Source organism: Galeopterus variegatus, unplaced genomic scaffold (genome assembly GCF_000696425.1).
Source record: "Galeopterus variegatus unplaced genomic scaffold, G_variegatus-3.0.2 Scaffold80, whole genome shotgun sequence".
Classification (NCBI taxonomy): domain Eukaryota; kingdom Metazoa; phylum Chordata; class Mammalia; order Dermoptera; family Cynocephalidae; genus Galeopterus; species Galeopterus variegatus.
Genome location: NW_007726191.1, coordinates 504,087 through 527,587, shown reverse-complemented (window position 1 = coordinate 527,587; position 23,501 = coordinate 504,087). Strand labels below are relative to the sequence as shown.

The 23,501-nt window shown below is 51.6% G+C and overlaps 1 protein-coding gene across 3 annotated transcripts in view; it reads left to right on the top strand.

Annotated features, from left to right (window-relative positions):
* Nucleotides 1–18,149, top strand: part of ZER1 (zyg-11 related, cell cycle regulator) — a 29,446-nt gene extending 11,297 nt beyond the window's left edge. For 2 of the 3 annotated variants that reach the window (XM_008579380.1, XM_008579388.1), the window contains exons 2-16: nucleotides 28–279; nucleotides 2,000–2,150; nucleotides 2,352–2,788; nucleotides 3,129–3,305; nucleotides 4,149–4,263; nucleotides 4,425–4,571; nucleotides 4,941–5,114; nucleotides 8,673–8,888; nucleotides 9,869–9,910; nucleotides 10,054–10,173; nucleotides 10,843–10,958; nucleotides 11,467–11,655; nucleotides 13,108–13,205; nucleotides 14,034–14,136; nucleotides 15,714–18,149. In XM_008579380.1, coding sequence (XP_008577602.1) covers nucleotides 122–279; nucleotides 2,000–2,150; nucleotides 2,352–2,788; nucleotides 3,129–3,305; nucleotides 4,149–4,263; nucleotides 4,425–4,571; nucleotides 4,941–5,114; nucleotides 8,673–8,888; nucleotides 9,869–9,910; nucleotides 10,054–10,173; nucleotides 10,843–10,958; nucleotides 11,467–11,655; nucleotides 13,108–13,205; nucleotides 14,034–14,136; nucleotides 15,714–15,771 — 2,301 coding nt within the window. In that variant the 5' untranslated portion in view covers nucleotides 28–121 and the 3' untranslated portion in view covers nucleotides 15,772–18,149. The remainder of the gene's footprint in view (nucleotides 1–27; nucleotides 280–1,999; nucleotides 2,151–2,351; nucleotides 2,789–3,128; nucleotides 3,306–4,148; nucleotides 4,264–4,424; nucleotides 4,572–4,940; nucleotides 5,115–8,672; nucleotides 8,889–9,868; nucleotides 9,911–10,053; nucleotides 10,174–10,842; nucleotides 10,959–11,466; nucleotides 11,656–13,107; nucleotides 13,206–14,033; nucleotides 14,137–15,713) is intronic. The other variant, XM_008579395.1, reaches the window with a different exon arrangement.
* The last annotated feature ends 5,352 nt before the right edge of the window (nucleotides 18,150–23,501 follow it).

Sequence of the window (23,501 nt, the reverse complement as noted above, 5' to 3'; positions counted from 1 at the left end):
TTACTTGACTTCTTTCCCATATCCCAGGCTGTGGCTCTGCCAATGATCCTGTGAGTACTAGGGAATAACTGTTGCCCCTGGGGGCCCTTGTCCTGGAGTGGCCCACCTGCTTGCCCCCAGCATGGCATCTGACACTCCTGAGTCCCTGATGGCCCTCTGCACCGACTTCTGCCTGCGCAACCTGGATGGCACCCTGGGCTACCTGCTGGACAAGGAGACTCTTCGGCTACATCCAGACATTTTCTTGCCCAGCGAGATCTGTGACCGGCTCGTCAATGAGTGAGCAAGCCCCGTGGCCAGGGTCTTAGCATGAGTGTGTATGGGGAGATGAGGACCGTGTGTGTTTGTGCACCATGTGGGGCTAGCTACAGATATGAATGTGTGAGGGGGTACATGTGCACATGCATGTCCACACGTGAATGCTGGTGTATTCATAACAGTGAAGGCGTATAAGTGTGCATGTTGGTATATGCAGGCCATGCACGTGAAAGAATGGTTGTGTGTACACATGTAGACTTGTGCAGGACAGGGCATGTTTGATTGTGAAACTGCATGTGTGCATTGAGTGATGAGATGGTGTAGAAACCTGCGTATATGGGCCAAGCCCGTGGTGCACTCGGGAGCACAGCAGCGCTCCCGCCGCGGGTTCGGATCCTATATAGGGATGGCCGGTGCGCTCACAGCGCTCACTGGCTGAGCGCGGTGCAGCCGGTCTCAAAAAGGACAAAAAAAAAAGAAAGAAACCTGCGTATATGGGCCAAGCAAGGACAAAAAAAAAAGAAAGAAACCTGCGTATATGGGCCAAGCCCGTGGGGCACTCGGGGGCACAGCAGCGCTCCCGCCGCGGGTTCGGATCCTATATAGGGATGGCCGGTGTGCTCACAGCGCTCACTGGCTGAGCGCGGTGCAGCCGGTCTCAAAAAGGACAAAAAAAAAAGAAAGAAACCTGCGTATAAATTAAGGAGTTATGTGCTGTCCCGTGTGTGTATGTGTGTGTGTGTGTGTGTGTGTATGCTCACTCTCACACATGCACTGGTTCCTGCACACTGAGTGAGCGTGGACACATATGGGTTTATGCCAGTGCTGGAATAATGGACCCGTGACCAGGGATGGAATCATCCAGAAAATCTTTATGTGGTCCCTCTGAGGGACTCCCCACTGCTAGGGGCTCATAGAAAATGATTTGCATTCATTGGATGCTGGGAGCTCAGTCTAGATGCCCAAAAAGGTAATTGTTAGACCAAACAGTTGCATAGGAAAGTGGGAACCTAAGAACAGAGCTGTGCTTATAATAATGTTCTGAACGTTTAATGTGGGTCAGGCACTAGATTGGACACTTTGCAGACCTGTGTTATGTCCACTTTACAGATGAAGAAGCTGAGGTCTAGGGAGGTTCAGTTACTTGTGTGAAGTTGCCCAGGTAGGGAGCAGCCAAGCCAGGATTCAGATTCTGGAGTGTTTGACTCCAAAGCCTTTTCCACCAGGCCAGGATTCTTGCATGAGCTCAACAGGGTTTTACTGAAGGCTTGTCCTGTACCAAGCTGGGAACTCCAAACCACTTGGTTTAGTTTGCCTCTTTGGAAGGGTCCTGGGAGGCACCAGAAACCACCTTTATGAGGATGGCAAGTGTGGACATGGCTGTGAGGTTGCTGCTGCCACGGTATAGAAGGAGGGCATGTGACAGGAGAGGAGGCCTATGTGTGTCTGTGTTAAGGGAGTGTCTAGGGTGAAAGAGCTCAGGGTTTACTATTGATAAGAGGTCTCTGCATCACCAGAAGGTCACCCAGAGACCTACCATTAGATTTCTGGTTCCTGAGGCACCCTTAATCTCTCCTGTATAGTGTGGTCAGGATCCAACCAAGTACTATCAGGAGGAAGGGGAGGAAGAGGTTGCTACTGGGGTAACCTGAGAAGGCTTTAGGGAGAGGAGGGCTTGTGCTTTGAAGAGAGGATGGGGTCCCCGTGCCCCTTCCCTGAGCCAGGCTTTCTCCTCTCTCAGGTATGTGGAGCTGGTCAATGCCGCCTGCAACTTTGAGCCACATGAGAGCTTCTTCAGCCTCTTCTCGGACCCCCGCAGCACCCGCCTCACCCGCATCCACCTCCGCGAGGACCTGGTGCAGGACCAGGATCTGGAAGCCATTCGCAAGCAGGTGAGACCTTCCTCACCAGGGCACCGGGGCTGGCCCCCAGGAGGCTGCCCCAAGAGGATCCAACTGTGAGTGGGGGCAGGGCCACTCACCCCCACTATTGTCCACCCACTGTGCAGACCCCCTTCCCAGTACACCTGTAGTCCAGGGTGAGGCCTGGGCAGGGCTGGGAGGTGGGGATGACGGTGCTGTGTCTGCTGCCAGGACCTGGTGGAGCTGTACCTGACCAACTGCGAGAAGCTGTCCGCCAAGAGCCTGCAGACACTGAGGAGCTTCAGCCACACCCTGGTGTCCTTGAGCCTCTTCGGCTGCGCCAACATTTTCTATGAGGAGGAGAGCCCGGGGGGCTGTGAAGATGAGTGCCTCGTCAACCCCACCTGCCAGGTGCTGGTCAAGGACTTCACCTTCGAGGGCTTCAGCCGCCTCCGTTTCCTCAACTTGGGTCGCATGATCGATGGGGTCCCCGTGGAGTCCCTGCTGCGGCCACTGCATTCGCTGGCTGCTTTGGACTTGTCAGGCATTCAGACAAGCGATGCTGCCTTCCTGACCCAGTGGAAGGACAGCCTAGTGTCCCTCGTGCTCTACAACATGGATCTGTCGGATGACCACATTCGTGTCATCGTCCAGCTGCACAAGCTGCGGTGAGCCACCGACCCAGAGCTCACCTGGGCAGGGGTGGGTGGGCGGGGAAGGGAGTAGGACAGACGGGTGCTGTCAGTTCCAGAGTTTCAGGAGCCCCTGGCCAGGCAGAGGGTGAGAATGGAAGAGACATTCCCATTCCTTAAACCCAGTGCTTCGGCTGGATTATTCAGCTGGCTGATCAGGATAACTGGGTCTCAGCAGGGGTTTTTACCAGAATGTCCTGGAGCAGTTTTGGCAGGCACATCTCCCTCTCCCACTATCGAGTGAAGAAACAGGGGTCTACAAGGCAGCCCCAACTTAACTCAGGTCCTGACCTGTAGTCCCCACCCCAACCTCTAGACACCTGGACATCTCCCGAGATCGCCTCTCCAGCTACTACAAGTTCAAGCTGACTCGGAAGGTGCTGAGCCTCTTTGTGCAGAAGCTGGGGAACCTGATGTCCCTGGACATTTCTGGGCACATGATCCTGGAGAACTGCAGCATCTCCAAGATGGAAGAGGAAGCGGGGCAGACCAGGTGAGGACCCAACCCCCCTGGTTGCTGCTGGGGAACCATGCAACAAACATTTACCAAGCACTCCTCTGCCAAGTGCTGTTCTGGGTGCTGGAGATAAGAAAGGAATCAGGCCCTACCCTCTTGGAGCCTGTGAGAGCTGGTGGGGCCCGCCAGTCATTATAAGAGCTGTCATAGGGAAATACAGGGCCTTAGGGTTGCCCAGAGGATCTGGAAGGAGGAAGGAGGAGGAGTGGCATCCTGGCTGTCCTGGAAGCTCATTCAGAGTTTGCCAGAGGAAGTGTGTTCTAGCAGAGGGAACAGCATGTGCAAAGGCTGGAAGGTGAGAGCATGAGGGAAATTACCAGATGCGCAGACTGACCGGAGCACAGTGTAATGGTGGTAAGGTGAGGCTGGCAGTATCTGCCACTTATTAGATGTTGCTGTAGTCAGGTTGGTTCCTGGGTTGGTTGGTTGAAAGGTCTGATTCAAACCCAACCAGCTGTTGCTGTCCATAAACCCTATTTCCAACAATGCTCTAATGGTGTTTGGTTGATGAGCTTGTCCCTTCGTAATTGTTCATGAAACCTAAAGGTGACACATTCTCACTAGAATGGCAGATAGTGTTTCCCGAAGATGGCTGCAGCAATATCTCCTGTTCAGCATGTTCCTCTGCAATGTGACCTTACCACCCTTCCATCAAGAGGTGGGATCTATGTCCCCTACCCTTAAAAATAAAATAAGACAAAAAGGATGAGGCTGGGGAGCATAGAAGAGAGAGCATCTAGTAAATGCCTAGCCACCCCAATAGGGAGGCCCAGGTCAGGCCCTGGCCCCAAGCCATTGACCCAGCACCTCCCTCCCCAGCATCGAGCCTTCCAAGAGCAGCATCATGCCTTTCCGGGCTCTGAAGAGGCCGCTGCAGTTCCTCGGGCTCTTCGAGACCTCCTTGTGCCGTCTCACGCACATTCCAGCCTACAAAGTGAGAGGAGGAGAAGGGGAGGGACAGGGAGCCCTGCGGGGAGGGAAGGGACTGTGCTGGGGATGCCCAAGTGTCTGCCCTGGGGCAAGAAACTGAGCTGGGGTCTGGGCATCCTACCCTCTGGCCTCTTCTGGGTTGTTCTGAGTATGCCACATCCCCAGGTAAGTGGTGATAAAAATGAGGAGCAGGTGCTGAACGCCATCGAGGCCTACACAGAGCACCGGCCTGAGATCACTTCGCGGGCCATCAACCTGCTTTTCGACATCGCGCGCATTGAGCGTTGCAACCAGCTTCTGCGGGCCCTAAAGGTCAGCCCCAACCCTGAAGTCCCTTGGGCTCCTGTCCATCCCCACATGAAGGGTGCTGGACTTGGCTGAGCCATATCCCCAGAGCCCTGTTCCTCCTTTACCCTCCACTGCTGTCCCCAGGGTGCAGGCAGTCCTGCCTCCTGAAGCCCATCTTTGCCCCCGCAGCGCCTGACTCACTGCAGCACTGGCCTTGCTCGGCCCCACCCTAGTTTCTGCCCCCCCCCCTCCGTCCCCACTTCTGCCCTTGGAGAGCAGGATTGGGATAGGGCCTGCCCCAGAGGCTCTGCTGAAGCCCTCACAGAGCCTAGCCTGTCCCTGCACAATTTGCACAGCCCTTGCCAGCCCCGCCCCCACCATGTCTTCACACAGCTGGTCATCACAGCCCTCAAGTGCCACAAGTATGACAAGAATATTCAGGTGACAGGCAGCGCCGCCCTCTTCTACCTGACCAATTCTGAATACCGCTCAGAGCAGAGCGTCAAGCTGCGTCGGCAGGTCATCCAAGTGGTGCTGAATGGCATGGAATCCTACCAGGAGGTGACGGTGAGCCCCCGACCCGCCACATCCCGCATGCTCGTCCCACCACCCCTCTCCTCCCCTGAGCCCAGACATGCAGCTCTCTCAGCACCAGCCCTGTGCTGCCTCCCTGCCAGCTCCCCCTGCCCACGGCAGCACTCACAGCCTCCTGAGACCTGGCACTCAGGGTCCCCAGAACCCTGTCATCCGCCGCCCGCAGTCCATCACCCATGGCTGCCTACACCCTCTTCCACTCTGCTCCACGGGGAGGCCCAGGGCGCCCGGCCTCCTGCCTCTGGGCCTCTGCTGTGCTGTCTCTCAGCTCTTCTGCCCATCACGCTCTGATAGCTGCTTTTACTATAAAAGTAATCAAAAAACTTTTGCCATAGAAAAATCATAATTACAGCTATAAAGAAAATAAAAATTATCTATAATCCCACCACCCAGAGAGATATCATCGTTAACATTGTATGTCTGTTGTTCTTGACTTGGGTCTGTGCATTCACATTTAGTAAATAGGATCATTTACACAAACTGTGCATACTGTTTGTGTGTGTGACGTGGGTTTTTACTTCCACAGCGTCTTGTGAATGTAAAAATCTCCCATATCAGCAAACATGTCTTTACAACAAAAATTTTTAATAATCTTAATTTTCTGATTACAGAAGATGCCGAATTCTTAAAAAGTAAAAAAACTCAAGTAATACAAGAATATATTGAATAGAAAGTGAAAGTCATTCACAATCCCATCTGTCCTACCCCAGATGTAGCTGATTTTAATGGTTTAGTTTCATAATTGGTGACACCAGCAGTGTTCAGTGTCCTCATCCTGGGAGAGGCCACTCTGTTGTAGACTCTGCTGGAGCTTGGAAGCAGTGGCCAAGTTCCAGAACCACAGGGTTGCAGATCAGGCCCTGCTGACTGTGTAAATTACAGTTAGTGAATCAGCCTCTATGATGGAACATTTAGTTTGCTTTTTTTTTTTTTTTTTCTTTCTCTTTCAGATAGTGATTTGCTGACTATCTATAATTGATGACCCTTATAATCATTTCTCGAAGTAGAATTGTGGGGGCAGTGGGTATGTGTATTTTTAAAGCATTTGGTGTGTGTTACCAAACTGACCACCAGAAAGGCCATGGTGGGATACAGAGAACATCCACCTCTCTGCTGCCTTGCCAACCCCAGAGTTTACAGGGATTGTTCTTTCCACATTGAGATTGATTTTATAATCAGGTAAAAGGGGTATCTTTTTATTAAATTTAAAAAAAAAAAAAAGCTATTTGGAGACTCCCAAAAGAAATTAACAAACCCTATCAAAGAAATGGAAATTAAAATAACAAGATACAATACTTCATCTCGAGGGATAGGAGATGCCCAACATTGACAAAGGCGGGAGAAGAGCACCCTCTTACACTTCCTACTGGAGAGGGATGAGTTGCACAGCCCTTTTGTAAGGCAACTGGCAGACCCGGCCAAAATTGTACACACGTTTAGCTTTCCACCTAGGTATTCCACAGTTAGAAATGTTCTAAGAGGCTGGCCAGTTAGTTCAGATGGTTAGAGCATGGTGCTGAAAACACTAAAGTCCACAGTTCAATCCTTGTGCTGGCCATCCCCCAAAAAAAAAAAAAAAAAAAAATGAAATGTTCTTAGAGGAAAAGGATATACATACAATCCCCCTTGTTTCATTAAGTAGAAATCAAAGGAAACCAAAGTGTTTTAGGAATAGGAACCTGGAAAAGTAGCATATGGTTCCATCCACACAACAAAATATTATGGTAGAATCTACACATCCTAACATGGCAGGATGTCCACTGAATATTGATAAGCGAAGAGAAGTTTTGGACCAATATGTGTAATATCTTTTTTGTGCCTCCTCTCCCCCAAATATATGTTTGTATTTGCATGATGGAAAAATCTAGAAGGATGTGCACCAATTTGTGGCATCTGGCCAGTACAGGAATTGAACCCTGAACCTTGGTGTCATTAGCAGCACCATTCTCTAACCAACTGAGCTAACCAGCCAGCTCTAATCATGTAGTTTAGAGTATATCACCCTTGATGAAATTTTTGTCCTTTCCCCCCCAATATGCATACATTTTTTAATTTGAGAAAAAGTTTATTTTAAATTATAAAAGCAATACTATACAAGCAGAAAGTTAAAGTCTCCCATTTCATTCTCCAGAAATAATGTTAAAAGTTTGGTATGGGCCAGCCAGCTGCCAAAAAAATAAAAATAAACAAATAAATTACATGATTAATAAAGTATGGTGAACTTCCAATATCTAATAAGAAAGAAAGGCAGGAAGGAAATTAAATTACAAGGAAGTAGATGCCGCCTGGGGAAGTGGCTCCTGCAAAGGCGGAAGAAAGCATTGTGGCTGGCGTCCTAGGTAGGGTGGCATCCCCACTGGGCCACTGTCCCTGCTGGGCTGCCACAGTGGAACTCAGAGCCCACACTACCTCCAGGAGAAGCTGCAAGTGGGACCTGGAGGCAGAGCACGTGAAGGTAGAGGACACAACTCTCAGCCTTTGCACATCCAGCTTCCAAGTCCTGGTGGTGTCGACCAAGGTTGAGGGGAAGACACTGCTTCAGAGACCCCAGCTGGTTAAGACGTGCTCCCGCATATCCATGCCTTTGAGCAGGAAACTCTGACCCCAGGGTGGAGCAGTGGGCCCAGGAGTGGCAGAAATGAGAGACCAGGACCAGCACTGCCATTAAAGTATAAATCAGAGCCAAATAAATAAATAGGAAAATGCACTGAGAATATTGTAAAAAGTAAAAATGAACCTGTAGGCAGTGCAAAGAGAAATTAGAGAAATTGAGGACGTGGAGCAACTAGAGCTCTCATACACTGCAGGTGGGAGTATGAACTGGCATAGCCACTTTGGAAAACCATCTGGTGCTACCTAGTAAAGTTGAAGACATGCAGACCTTATGACCCTAGAAGTCCCCCTAGACATGTGTGCCCTAGAGAAGCCTGTGCCCATCGACACCAGGATGCATGTGTAATAGATTGTTCGTGGTAGCCAACTGCTGCAGTACCCAACATCTATCAGCAGAAGAATGCATGAATCAATTGGGATATCATCAATGGAGTGCTGTACTGCAATGAAAAAAATCAGTGCTTTTCAGCTACACATAACAACAGTTGGTCTTGCAAACCTATAGAATCATCTGTATACAAAAGCAGGGGTAACAATCAACTATGTTTCAATAAATAAAAATAAAAAAGCTGGGATAGTGGTTCTCTCTAGTGGCAGTGAGAGGCTTATGATCAGGAAGGTGCATATGGGGACTTCTGGGTGCTAGCAATGTTCAGTTTCTCCACCCAGGTGGTGGTTACATGGGTGTTTGCTTTATAATTATTTGTAAGACTACATTTGCATTTTAGGCATACTTCTATATGAATATTTCACATTACAAAAAAATTTTTTAAAGAAGAAAAGCCTTGTAGCTTCCTCTTCCAGACAGCCTTCTTGATGCACCACAGCTCTGGATGATCTCATGCCTCTAGAGGGCCCCTGGAGCCCTGCTCCCCCTCTGACCCTGAACGTGCTCCGCTTGTCTCCTGTATGGCCCAGGTGCAGCGGAACTGCTGCCTGACCCTCTGCAACTTCAGCATCCCTGAGGAGCTGGAATTCCAGTACCGTCGAGTCAACGAGCTCTTGCTCAGCATCCTCAACCCCACGCGGCAGGACGAGTCAATCCAGCGCATCGCTGTGCACCTGTGCAACGCCCTGGTCTGCCAGGTGGACAATGACCACAAGGAGGCCGTGGGCAAGATGGGCTTTGTCGTGGTATGTGTGGGAGGGCTGTCCCCCTTCCTCCTGAACCCTGCTGCTGCTGCTCTCTCCCACCACACTTCACAACACTTTGAGTGGGAGTCTTAGAGGAGGGTCTGGGGCCGGGAGTCAGGGATAGGGAGGAGGCTATGCTGAAGCATGATGGATTCAGGCTAGACCAAAGGGAGAATTTTTTTTTTTTTTCTTAAAGATGACCGGTAAGGGGATCTTGACCCTTGACTTGGTGTTGTCAGCACCACGCTCTCCCAAGTGAGCGAATCGGCCATCCCTATATGAGATCCGAACCTGTGGCCTTGGTGTTATCAGCACCGCACTCTCCTGAGTGAGCCACAGGCCAGCCCCAAAGGAAAAATTTCTTAATAGTGAATGTTGCTTATGACCTCGAAGATTTCTTCCACCTGGAAAACTGTCCTTCTCTTCTAACCCCCTCCCCTCGTCCATAAGGTCCCACTTTACAGGTCACTCCTGCCTCCTCAGACCAGACTGGTGCCCTCGTATATGTCCCAGCTGGATTAAATGAGTATGTTTAATGTTGGCCTCTCCAGCCCCCACTCCCAGGTTGCAAGCTCCATAGGGAAGGACATGGTGCATTGTGTCTGCAGCATGTCCCAGCATGGGCCTGCAGCACAGTGGAGAGGTATAAATTTGCTGGTGAAAGGAAGGAAAGACTTAGAAAGCAAGTAAAGAGTGTCTAGTCTCCTTTTCTCATTTTATTTCTGGGGTACTCAAGCCCACAGCGGGGAAGGGCTGTGCCCAAAGTCACACAGGGAGTGTAGAGCCAGGACCAAGTCCCAAGGATCTATGGATTGAACATCTTCAAACAGTCTCAGATACAGAGATAGAGAGATATGATCTTGTCAGGATGTATTAACCACAAACTGAATCACTGACTTGCCTCTCTCCGTATTGGGTTCTTGGGGGACGTGGCAGTTCTTGAGCCTGGCCCTCTAGCAAGTTCTCGTCTCTGCCCACAGACCATGCTGAAGCTGATTCAGAAGAAGCTGCTGGACAAGATAGTAAGTCAGGTCTTCTTGGATCCACTCTGCCCTTCTCCCAGCCTGAGAGGGCACTGGTTTGCCCTGGGGGATGTCCATGTTTTGTCAGGGGATCCCTTGCCAGGTGCCAGGATCCTTGGCTGAGTCCTGCCTTCCCCTCTCAGTGTGACCAGGTGATGGAGTTCTCCTGGAGTGCTCTATGGAACATCACGGATGAGACGCCCGACAACTGTGAGATGTTCCTCAACTTCAATGGCATGAAGCTCTTCCTGGACTGCCTGAAGGTAGTGTCCATCTCCAGTGGCAGCAGCCACCTCAATTGCCCACACAGCTACTCTTCTGTCCCTAGGCTCCCCACCAACCAAATCCGTCATACCCCTCTCATGGTTCCCATGTCAGGGCAGTGGGGCCAACTCACAGGTCCACCAGCCCAGGATTTGCTGCTAACACAAACTCCAGAGACCTTCCTTGACCCAGATGACCTGGCTGGGTCCTCTTTGGAGTCCTTCCTCCAAGGGAAAATCCAGCCCCATCTTCCCAGCAGTGACTTCTCAGACTGCCCACAGCTGGCTGGAGTCCATTGCTATAGCTGGACAGAATTCTGTCTAGTAGGATGGTCTGTTCATCCTCTATTTTCTAGCTCTAGTTTCTAAGGGGATTCTCTTAAACTAATATTTTGAGCTTTGGTAAATAGAACCATATTTGTCCCATAGGTCAGATCTCTACTCAGCCTGTGTCTTTATGGCAGGTAACCCCTACCTTTTTAATCCCTTACCATGTATACCCAGCACTGTTGTGGGTGCACTGGAAAGTAGGAGGACAGCATATTACACCCCTTCTTGGTCTAGATGGAATGGCCAGACAGATGCCCATAAAGATTTTAGGTTAACAATACCAGAAATTAAGTAACTAAGTGCTGATCGATATGGCCCCAATGGCTCTCATTTTGCCAGGAATTCCCAGAGAAGCAGGAACTGCATCGGAATATGCTGGGACTCTTGGGGAATGTGGCAGAGGTGAAGGAGCTGCGGCCTCAGCTAATGACTTCCCAATTCATCAGCGTCTTCAGGTTGGTACTTCTCACCTTTCCCTTTTTGCCTTGGCTGCCAGAATGCTCAGAGCTCTAGTCTGTGCTCAGGTGCAGCAACTGCTCTTAGTCTAGGTTTCTGTTACAGATGTCACCTTCTGTCTATAATGTGGTTTCTTATTCTTTCAACCCTCCCTAAATGGTCCTCTTGCAACTACATTTAAAGTGACCTCAGGGCCGAGCCTGTGGTGCACTCGGGAGGGTGCGTTGCTGGGAGCGCAGCAGCACTCCCGCTGCGGGTTCGGATCCTATATAGGGATGACTGGTGCGCTCACAGTGCTCACTGGCTGAGCGCGGTGCGGCCAGTCTCAAAAAGGACAAAAAAAATAATAATAAAATAATAATAATAAATAAAGTGACCTCAGTTCCCTTTTAGAAGTAGTCTAAGTGTGAACGGTAAGTGATAAAGAAATGAATAGTACCTCTGGCATCTGGTTTGTAAGAGTGACTGGGGCAGTGGGACTCCATTTTTCTCTCTTCCTCTGGGCAGCAACCTGCTGGAGAGCAAGGCTGATGGGATTGAGGTTTCCTATAATGCCTGCGGCGTTCTCTCCCACATCATGTTTGATGGACCTGAGGCCTGGGGCGTCTGTGAACCCCGACGGGAGGAGGTGGAGGAGCGTATGTGGGCAGCCATCCAGAGCTGGGACATCAACTCACGGAGAAATATCAATTACAGGTGTGGCACGGGGCGGGCCAGGAAGGAATGGGGTGAGGACTAGGGCAAGATGCTCATCCCGGGCCGGCCCGTGGCTCACTCGGGAGAGTGCGGTGCTGATAACACCAAGGCCACGGGTTCGGATCCTATACAGGGATGGCCGGTTAGCTCACTAGCTGAGCGTGGTGCTGACAACACCAAGTCAAGGGTTAAGATCCCCTTACCGGTCATCTTTTTTTAAAAAAAAAAAAAAAAAAGATGCTCATCCCGACAAGGTCCACCTTTCTTCCAGGCCCTTGCCGGGTTTTGGTTCTTTATCTGCCCTTCTCTGTTCTTTCTCTGTTCCTTTCTCAACCTTTCTTCCAGGCCCCTGCCAGGTTTTGGCTCTTATTCACTGAGGTATAGCCCATGAACAGCAAAGGGCAGACAGGGCACAGGTTTCATCTAGATGGCTTGATGCATTTTTCATGCATATCAACACCTGCATGTACCGAAAGCCTGCTCTATGCAAACATTTGATACATGTTTATTCATGGGGAGCAAAAAAAGGAGAAAATACAGACACTCAAGAGGACAGACAGAGATTGTTCATAATCTCATTGGTGTCTCCCCTTCCAGCAGTTTTTCTAAGCACAAACTTTATGACTTTAAGTCAAGCTGGCCTCAATTCTTACTGTATGAAACCCTGCAGTTACCGGGCATGGGTCTCCCTCGTCATTTTTTTTTTTTTTTTTTCCTTTTTTTGCCTTTTTTCGTGACCGGTAACGGGATCGCAACCCTCGGTGTCACGCCCACACCGCGCTCAACCAGTGAGCGGAACGGTCTCTATATGGGATCTGAACCCTCGGCGGGAGCGCCGCCACACTCCCAAGTGCCGCACTCTACCGAGTGCGCCACCGGGCCGGCCCCCTCCCTCGTCATTTTATGACTAAGTCACTTTCTACGTGCCATGCTGTACTGATGGACATTTAATTTGGAAAGCCACAGTGGAGGAATGGCTCATGCTGGTAGCTTTGCCAGCACCCCCAGTACTGTAGCTCCTGGGGAGGGGAAGTGGAATCGCTGGCCCAGAGGTTCTGCACGTACGTTTCTTGGGCTTCTGGCCCATGACTCCAGGATGGCCCATAGCAGGCCCTTGTAAGAAGGGCCTTCTCACTTTCTTCTGCTTCCCGGTGGGTGTACTCCTCTCTTCCCCCAGGCTGGATCCATCCTCCTTCCTGAGGTTCCCAGCTGTCTAATCTGTGTCCTGCCTGCCTCCCTCACGTGCTCTTGCTTTTATCCTCTCTCCAAAGGGAGCTCACTTTAGGAGCCTACCAGTGGGATAAAGGGCCAGATGCCCCTTCTCCCTGGCATCCTAAGGGTCTGCTCACAGTTTGCCCTCAGGACCTTTCAGGGAGGAGAAACCTCTGGCAAGAAAAAATACACTCCCCCAACCCCCAGCCTCAGAAGTGACCTTGATTTCTCTTCCTACAGGTCATTTGAGCCAATCCTCCGCCTTCTTCCCCAGGGCATCTCTCCTGTCAGCCAGCACTGGGCAACCTGGGCCCTGTACAACCTCGTGTCTGTCTACCGTGAGTGCTCACTCTCCTTGGTTCAGTTCAAACACTCAACCCAGCTGAAAGCAGATGTGCCCTCGGGGAGCCTCAAATCCCAGAGGGGAGCATAAGAGAGCTGCTGTTCCAGCAGGTGTGGGACTCCCAGCGTAGCAGCTGGCCCCTGCCTCCTCACCAGAAGGGGGCCTGGCTGGCGAGATGGCCAGTCCAGAGGTCCCAGACAGCTTTCCTTTTTTTTTTTTTTGGCAGCTACCTGGTATGGGGAACCAAATCCTTGACCTTGGTGTTACCCCAGACAGCTTTCTTAATGCCTCCTGCTTCCATATGAGTCAACAGTCCAAAACCTTCATGCCTTCTGCATGACAGAGTACCACTAGGTGGTTCCCACCTAGCTGGCCACCAGAATTACCTGGTGGTGTTTTGTTAAAAATACAAATAAATACACATAGGTCCCTGGAACTGTTGAATTAGAATATCTAGGGGCAGGGCCTAGGAATCTACATCTTTACAAAATTCCTCAGAAGATCATCATGTTTAGGAGCCAGCCACTGTTTTAGGTGATATTTTCCTTAGGACAAGCTCTGGGAAAAAATGCAGTGACTTCAAACCAAAGTAGGGAAGAGCCTTTTCCCAAGACTCACCACCTGCTTCTCTCACATGGACATGGGAGCTCCTACCCATGAGGCTGGGCAAACATGGCTCATCCCCACCTCCAGCAGTGCCCTTCCACCAAGGCCTGTGTCTTCATCCTGCCCCTCTCAGGGTAGTCCTCGCAGCAAGGGTGGGTTTCCAGGCCACAGGCTGATAGAAGACCTTGATCATGTGCTGTCTGTCCCTACCCCACAGCGGACAAGTACTGCCCCCTGCTGATCAAAGAAGGTGGGATGCCCCTTCTGAGGGACTTGATCAAGATGGTGACTGCACGGCAGGAGACCAAGGAAATGGCCCGGTAAGAGAAGCTTGGAGCCTTGATTTGGGGGAGTGAGGGATGCAGTGGTGGTTTGGAATGGCTGAAGTTCCCAGGTGCAACTCGGGGTGGAGTGTGGACGTGGATAGTGTGTTGATGTCCAGCTGGGGCCTCTCCGAGGATCATTTTGGCCACAACTTGGTGGAAACTAGATGAGTGAGCTCTGAATGGAGCATCACTGCCCTCAGTTGTAAGCTTAGTTTTCTTTTATTCCCAACAAATTCTATTCTCTCATCCTGGGCATTAGCAAGCCAAGTCAGAAGTTTTCATTATTTTTGGCCAAAGACATTTCAACTAAAGAGAGGACACAGTGTGGTAAAATACATCCTAGAGATCAGACAGGGTAGAGTGCAAGTGAGTTTCTGAATGTGAAGGTCAAGGACATGGCAGAGAGGTGGCCTGTCGTTGCTGGGTGGGTTTCACTGCAATGTCTAAAACAACATCAGCTCTGATTCTCGCATCGATCAGTACACAAGAGAGACTTTCAGGGATGCTATGTGTCAGAATCAGCAGGAACAACCTTGCTTTCTCCAGGATCCATTCTAGAAGGGGTGTAGTCACACTCATCCCAGTAGCCTTTTGTCATATTTCTGAACATGGTGTAGATTGGAAGGTAACACGGACGAGAGGCCTGGGCGCTCAGAGGCTCCCCAGACAACACTCGCTGCCATTATTTTCTGCAAAAGGCACTGCTTAAACAGTGATTGATGGATTTGTCTGAATTTTGGAATAGTAAAATGAGTGGTTCTCAAAGTTAATCTCCCTAAAGAATCACCTGGCAAGATTGTTAAAAATGGACAGGCCCTACCCCCTAGGTTTTTTCTGTAGTCCGGGAGGTGAGCTTGGGAATACTTCTGGTTAACAAGGATCCCAAGAAATTTGAGAAGCCCTGGATAAGAGTCTGTAGTGAACCCCCCAATCCAGAGGCTTAGTGTCGGATGGGAAAGCTGTCTGGGGTCCAAGGAGATACCCAACAGCGATGGCAGCAGTTCCCTGGGTTGGGCTGGAGGGAACGGGAGACTGGAGAGCTGAGCCAGAAGGCTGGGCCTGCCTGCACAGGGTGCCAGGGCCCTGGTGCAGGCACAGCTGCCCTCGCCCCAGCTGGGACCTGCTGCTGGATCAGGGTGTCTGGGTAAAACTGATGTGCAGCCAGTTTGGGGCCCAGTAGTAGACTTGGAAAGAGAAAGGTCTAATGTGCAGGGAAAATGGAGGAGAAAGATGTTGCTAAAGAAAGGACTAAAGGTTTTGGAGGGCAGGCAGGCCTGAGCTGATTCAGGGGACTGCCTATCCACAGATGCCCTGAGACTGGGGGGGTGGAGACAGAGGCCATGGGAAGGAAGAAGGGGAGGACAGGGGGTGACAGGATTCCTGGCCACAGGTGCCAATTCCTGGGTACGCCACACATGCCGGCCACTCTGCTGACCTCTCCATATACATCATTCAGTCAGCGTCAGCACCACTATTAACAGTTGTTAACCCAGCTGCCTGGTCACCCACGAGAGGTTGGGTTCACCCCACCCAAGCCTTCCCTCCAGTCCTGTCTCCCCCATTGTCTCCAGCAAGGTGATTGAGCACTGCAGTAACTTTAAAGAGGAGAACATGGACACGTCCAGATAGAGACCTCCACCCCGCGGCCGCCACTGCTCTGGACCACAGCCGGGAGGAAGCAGCTCAAGCAGCCAGGAGCGGGCGGGCCCCTTCCAGGAACCTCCCACGGGAGGAAGCGACACGGGGACTTTTGCACAACCGACGCTTTTCCTTAACATTAGTGAGATATATATATTATATATATATATTATTTTTTTTGGTTAGGAAGTGTGAAGTTTTGTGTGTATGATTTCTGTACAAAAACAAAAGAAACACTCCCTGAGTCCTCTCAGCTACCTTGGCCATTCTCAAAGCTAACTCAAAGCCTCCTCTGCTGCCACGCTCACTCCTGCCCCAGCCAGACTAAATGCCTGTAACGTTGTGAGTGTCTGGTCCTTTTCCAGCAAACTCAAACCTGGGCCTGGCTTCCTGCTGTGAGAGGAGCTGGCCCTTAACAGCCTACTCCAGCATCCCAACCCACCCGCCCACCCTGTCTGGGCTCCTGGGTGCAGCTAATGGGGTTTGGGGATTAAAACTAATGCCACTGGGTCTCCCAAATGCCTTGGTGCTCCCAGCTGTGGGCCCTCTGGGGCAAGAAAGTGAGTAGGCCTAGCTCCAGGCAGCCCCTGTCCCAGCACGCCCTCGAGGAGCAGGCCCCAGTGGCCCTGCTGCTCTCTGGCCAGGCCTGCCTGAGGCCACGCTGCTATGGAGCCTGCCTCCTAGTCTCCCACCAGGTCCCAGGCTATTGAAGGCCCCAGCCCAGGGCTGGTCAGATCTTAGGGACAGAGGCCCCTGGCCCTTCTGTCAGGCACATCAGAACCTGCCCTGCTCTGGAAGTCGGCACCTTCTTGGGCCAGGGGCTTGCTCCCTCACTCCACAGCCCCTCATCTGCTCGCCAGCCCCCACGGTGCCCAGGCACTTCCACCAGCAGAACTGAGCCTGCCTCTTTCCTGCACCTGCCCCACTGCCCAGAGGCCCCCATCCCTCCCACAGAGGCAGGAGGTCCCACTCCAGCCTTTCACTCATGGCAGCAACAGGCAGCCACCTCTAGACCAGCACTTGGACCACCTTGCAGTGGCCCTCGGCCCTTCCTGACCCCTCCTGCCCTGCCCCAGCCTTTACCTTGGAAATCTCCGTGCTGCATTTCAGAGAAGTGTGAGAGGCAGCTGTATCTCTAAATACCTTGTGCTCCTCGCTTGATGTAGCTCTGAGTTGCTTCTCATCACACGGGTGTGAGGGCCGAGGCCTGGGGAGCAGAGCTGCCCATGGAGGCAGCCTGTGGGGGAAGGTGCTGTCTTCTTTCTTTCTTCCCTAGGCCTGTTTTTGGGTTCTTCTAGCATTTCTGTCTCCAGGGGAGAGGCAATTGGCCTTTTTCTCCTGGAGCTGCTCCCTGCCAGCCCTGGGAAGGGAACAGCAGCCCTGTGTCCCCCAGCTTGGCGGATGAGCCCCATCTGCCCCTGCCTTCTATCCCACGGCCCTCCCTTCCATCCCACGCTTGTCAGGCCGCAGCCAGACCCTGGGCAGCGCTCACATGGCATTGCTTACTGCCTGGGGCCCGGGAAAATGTCTGTACTTTGGGATGTCACAGAAATACATTTTTGTGCAAAGTGGAGAAGAACAGAGAGTCTTTTTTGAAGAGGGTGTGGGGGTTGCTAGCCTGGCTTCCAGGTTAGGAGAGGGGCTTGGCTGCCCTGGCAGGGTCCAGCGGTGTGCGAAGTTCTGTGGTGGGGAGGGGTGCGTACGGGGCTTTTGTGAGTTTGGCCCATGGGGCGATGGACTGCAGGCTGGGGACAGGTGGAGATTTAGCTGGAATACCTATTTCCTCTGCATTCTCCTCACACCCCTGTGCCTAGACACGAGGACACCGCTGGCAACCAGACCAACAGGGCGCCTGCCCAGGACAGCTCAGTCTGATGGGAGAGACAGATGGTGGACATGAGATCATCACCCAGTGTGTGACCCCCAGAGAAGGCGCCTCCTGCAGGCCGGTGGAGTGGGTAGGGTGTCGGGAAGACTGCAGGGAGCTGGGCACCGGTGCTTCAGTGAGGGAGTGGAGAGCCAGCCCGGTGTTCCAGCAAGTCTGGGGAGGCTTTTCACAGGAGGAGACATCTGAGCTGAACCCCACAGAAAGACAGATACTGCTGGGCCTGGCCCAAGGGGCCATCCTAGACAGAGGTCCTGTTGGGGGACAGGGATGCAGCCCTGTATGGCTGCAACAGCATAAAGGAACAAAGTTGTGAGCAGGAGGGGAAGAAGTAACTGGGGCCACATAGTGAGGTGGCCAGACTCCACCTTGGCCCAAGACAGCCCTGGCCTACCCCCGTGGTCCCGGTGTAACTGTGCCCTCGCTCATTCTCAGAGGTGCTCTGGTTGGAATAATAAATGATATGGTCACGTTCCTTACAGGCTACAGTGAAGGTGTGGATTTTATTCTCCATGTGAGGGAAAGTCATTGAAGGTTTTAAGCTGGCAGCACCAGGATCTGATTAAGCACTTCTGGAATGCTTAGTCCTGAGCATTCTGACTCCTTCCACCCTCTTCTGTGGAACCAAGGCCCCTCATCTTCCCTGCAAGCATGACCTGGATCAGGCCACTCTCTCCCCTGGGTGAGAGCTCTGGCCACTGGCTACCTATAGGGCCTGGGCAGAAAGGGCAGCAAGACTGGTGGTTTGCCTATGACATGGTTTGAATGTTTGTCCCTTCCAAAGCTCATGTTGGAGCTTAATCCCCAGTATGGTATTTGAAAGGTGGGGCCTTTAAGAGGTGAGTGGACCATGGGGGCTCTGCCCTCATGAATGGATTAATGGGTTAATGGGTTAATGGGTTGTCATGAAAATAGCTTGTGGCTTTATAAGGAGAGGAAGAGAACACATTTGCATGCTCCTGTCCTCTTGCCATGTGACTCCCTGCACCACCTCAGGACTCTGCAGAGAGTCCCACCCAGAAGAAGGCCCTCACCAGATGTGCCCCCTCAACCTTAGACTTCCCAGCCTCCAAAACTGTAAAAAATAAATTTCTTTTTTTATAGATTACTCAGTTTCAGGTATTCTGTTATAAGTGAAAGAAAACAGACAAGACAGCCTTGTAATCCCGGTGGGTTGTCTGCATCTGGGAGGGAATAAGGACAGTGCCTGACAGGGGCCTTCCAATGGCCGATGGCATTGCCAAACCCTTCACCTGTGTGCCAGACCCCATGCTAAGTGCTTTCTTTACATTCTGCTTCCTCATAATCCTTGCAACAACCCATTTTACAGATAAGGATACTGAGGCTCAGAGAGGTGAAATGGCCTTTGGCCTCAAGGTTGCCACAGTAAAGGAGGGGGAAACGAGTTTCCCAGACATGCCAAGCATGCCTCCTCTAGCCCCCCGGCCCACCTACCTGCATTTCCTGTGTCTGGAACACTCTACTTCCTGCTCACCCCATCACAGCACCTACTTATCTCATGGGGCTGAAATTGCTTTTTCTTCCCCATTGGACTGTGAGCAACAAGCCACATCAAGGCACTGCTGTGGCCTCGCACAGAACCCAGATCCTGGCACATCGAAGGCTCTCATTAACACCTTGCCAGAGGAGGGCTGGCTGGTTGGCTCAGTCAGTTAGAGCTGGTACTGATAACATCAAGGTCCAGGGTTTGATCCCTGTACCGGCCATCTGCTGCCATCCCCCCAAAAAATTTGCCAGATAAATGGAAGGGAGGGAGGTGTCTTAGTTCCTTTGTGCTGCTATAACAAAGTACCTGAGACTGCATAATTTATAAAGAACAGAAATTTATTTCTCACAGTTCCGGAGGCTACAATGTCCAAGATGAAGGTGCCAGAATTGGTGTCTGGTGAAGGCTGCTCTGCTTCCACGATGGTGCCCTATTGCTGCGTCCTCTGGAGGGGAAGAACATTGCATCCTCACATGGCAGAAGGGATGGAAGGGCAAGAGAGGGACAAATGCTGTGTCCCCGTGTGGCAGAAGAGCAAAAGGGGCTAAGCTAGTTCCCTCCAGCCCTTTGGTAAGGCAGTAATCCATTCAGGAGGGTAGAGTCCTCTCGACTTAGTAGCTTCCTCAAAGGCCCCCACATCTTAATTCCACCACAATGGGGATTAAGTTTCAACAGATGCATTTTGGAGAGGACACATTCAAACCATAGCAGGAGGGCTTTGGAAAATTTGCTACAGCCCAGGGGAACATTGGCCCACAGTGGAGAGGGTGCATCGGGTGACTGCAGTTTGATGACTCACTGCTCACAACACTCTTGCTCAGAGTTCATGTTCCCTGAGCATCTTCTGCCTGATGTCAAGCTTCATGTGGAGATTTGCATTGATTCTGGTTCCCAGTGGAGGTCACATTTCTTATGGTGACTCAATAAAACGGCTTTCTGGTTTAGACATCAGTCTACTTTTGGAGAGGTGGGTCATGTTTGAGGGCACTGACTGGCAAAATAGAATTTCTTAACCTATGGGAGCAGACCTGTACAAACCCACACCCAGGAGGAACCCAACTACCTGCCTGTCCTATTGCCCCCCAAAACTGTAAAAGACTTATTTCTTGTCTCTTCCCAAGCAAAACGTGAGCTCTCTGAAGGCAGGGAACAGTTTGGACCCTGAATCAGCTGGGGTGCTTTAGGTGCAGGATGTCGGGATGTGGAAGGGCTCACACAAGCAAAGGACAAGCTGGTCAGCTACGACTCAGGAGGGACCCACACCAGGGTGGCTGGGGAGCGCTGGGTCACAGGCACCTGCAGCTAGCTTCTCCAGGGCACTGCCATCAGAATGATGAATCCAGGGCCGGCCCGTGGCTCACTCGGGAGAGTGCGGTGCTGATAACACCAAGGTCACGGGTTCGGATCCCATATAGGGTTGGCCGGTTAGCTCACTGGTTGAGCGTGGTGCTGACAACACCAAGTCAAGGGTTAAGATCCTCTTACCGGTCATCTTTTTCTAAAAAAAAAGAATGATGAATCCATCCCAGCTACTCCTCTTCCTGTGTCCCTGTGCTCAAGATTCAGAGTCCCAGATTCAAAGAGAAATTGGCCAGCTTGGGAGCTGTGCTCCACGTCATTGGGAGTGGGGAGGTCAAAGCACTCATGGTGCCACTGAGGCTGTGCCCAGTGGAGGAGGGCTATTCCCCAAAGAGCCATCTAGGTACTGATGCCACATCAAGGGAGAATAGATGCTAGGCAGGTGTGTGTCCAGTGTCTAGTACAAGATTCCCTGACCAAACTCTAGCCAGCCTCCTGTGAGCCCTCTTCTTGACTAGGCCTCAACCTTGGCCTATAAGAACTACAGACTCAGCACAAATGACTTCATCCATCCCTCTCCCCCGACATTATAAGACTTAAACACTAACACAGTTTCTAATAGCTCAATGCCACATTCCTAGGGTGACCCTAGTCCCCCTAAAGTGCCTGCCTGAGAAAGCTAAAGGCTGCCAAAAGAATTTACTGTTTGTTCTAGCCAACACTTGACAACAGGCCCCTGACCACCTTTTATTAGAGCATTTACAAAAAAAAAAAAGGCTTACGGCCGGCCCGGTGGCGCACTGGATAAGTGCGCCACTTGAGAAGCGTGGCGGCACTCCCGCCGAGGGTTCGGATCCCACATACAGACCGGTTCCCGCTCACTGGTTGAGCGAGGCGCGGGGGCAACACCGAGGGTTGCAATCCCGTTGCCGGTCCCTGGTCCGGTACGGGGGCAACACTGAGGGTTGCGATCCGTTGCTGGACACGGAAAAAGACAAAAGACAAAAAAAAAAAAGGCTTACAATTGTGAATCCTTCCTCTGTCTCTTTGAGATGTGAAAGTATCTCCTACAACTCAGGAGTGTCATTCTCTAGGACCTGAGAGCCATTCCTTTGAAATATAATCATCAGGAAGGTCAGGGCCTCTGTCTCCCTATCTCTGTGGGAGGATAATAGAATCCTAACTTCAAAAAACAAAACAAAAACCCCAAGAATCCTAACTTCAATAATTGCCAGCTAAGGAACGCAGCTGGCCTAATCAGCATTTACACTGAGCAACTCTTTGTAATTTTTCACTTTCCTAATTCTACTCAAGCCCCCCCCCCCACTCCCTCATTCTCTCTTTAAAACACTAGTCACCGCTGTACAAATTGAAGTTTACTTCATGCTGGGCCCTCTTCCCTATTGCAATAGTATAGTATCGATTAAAATCTGTCCTTACCACTTTAGTGTCTAGCTTTGTTTATTTTTGACACCAGCACAGTGCCTGACTCACAGAAGCTTCAGAATTATTTACTGAGTGGATAATGTGTTGGAGGTCCCCACTCAGCACATTAAGTCTTGCACCCATCATGATAATCAAGACGAGTTGCAAGTGACAGACACCCAACTCAATCACCCACCCAAGTTAGTTGAAGGTGGGAATTCACTGACTAATGCAACTGGGGAACCTAGAGTTAATATTAGCCTCGGGCACAGCTGGATCTAGTGGGCCCAAACAATGCTGTTAAGACTATCTCTCACTCCCACTCTATGTCTCTTCAGAAGTTGGCCTCATTTCCTTCTGCCACAGACAGGCTCTCTCTACATAATGCAGAGATCACTGCCGATTGCCCATATAACATATTCCCTATGCTTGAAATCCAAAAGAATGCCCCTTGCTCTCTCAGCATCTATACAGTAATCTCATAGAATGCCTCTGATTGGCCCTGCTGAGTCCCGTGTCCACACCCTGCCTCCCGTGACACTATAGGATGAGGGGCACTCCCTCCAGAACCACATGGGGTGAGAAAGAGCCAGCTCCCCAACAGAAAATGTGGTGTTGAGCTGACAAAAACGACAGATATGAGAAGAGTATGCTGCAGAAGCTGGGAGGGGAGCCAATCAGGGTGGACGTTGGTGTCAGTGGGAGGAGCAGGTCTGAATGGGGAAGGCCGTGGGGACACAGGGAAGAAGTGTGAGCATCGTAGAATAGCCTGAAGCCCGGGGCTGGGAAAGTCAGTCTAGCAGAGTGTCAGTGGTGACTTAGAGCAGGGGAGTCGAGATAGTCCTGTGCAAGGCACTGCACTTCCATTAGTTAATCCTCCCAACCACCTTAGGTGGTGGGTACTATCTCCATCCCTGCTATGCAGATAAAAAACAGAGCTCATATACTCAAGCAATAAAATCATTGTTTAACTTTAAAAAAGAGAAAAAGAAAACAGAGCTCAGAGGGGTTCAGTAACTTGCCAAAGTCACACGGGTTGGAAGGGGCAGTGCTGGTATTTGACGCCGACCCAAGCTGGGCCACCCACGGCCGGAATCTGCACCGTGGACCACCACTATTCTCTCATCCGTTTGCAATACCGTATCTGAAAATGAAGAGCAAGGATGTAAGGGTGTCACCACGGAGCGACCTTGGGCGAGCCCTGCCCCTCTCGAGGCCTTAGTCATCACATTTTTGAAGTCGGTACAATCTCGCCTCCCGGAGTCGCAGCAAACACCTGGATCTTTGAATGGCCCAGGGAGCTGCACGCATGCGCGAGGCTCTGGGGGCGGAGCCCATGGGAGGGGGTGGAGACTCGCGCCTCCTCCGGGGCTTTCAGAAGTTACCTGGATGGTCGCGACCGGAGTTGGGGCGTTACTGATTGCGCGCGCGCCGGCCCCGCCCTCAGCCTCTTCGGGCACCTGTTGGCTTGAGGGCCCACTTGGCCGCAGCTGCCACCCAATAGGCAGCCTCCCTGACCCAGTAGGGCCCGCCCACCGTCCGGATCCTCCAATCCCCGGGCGGCCGCGGGCCCTCTCCCCCGGAGGACCCGCCCACCTCGGCGCT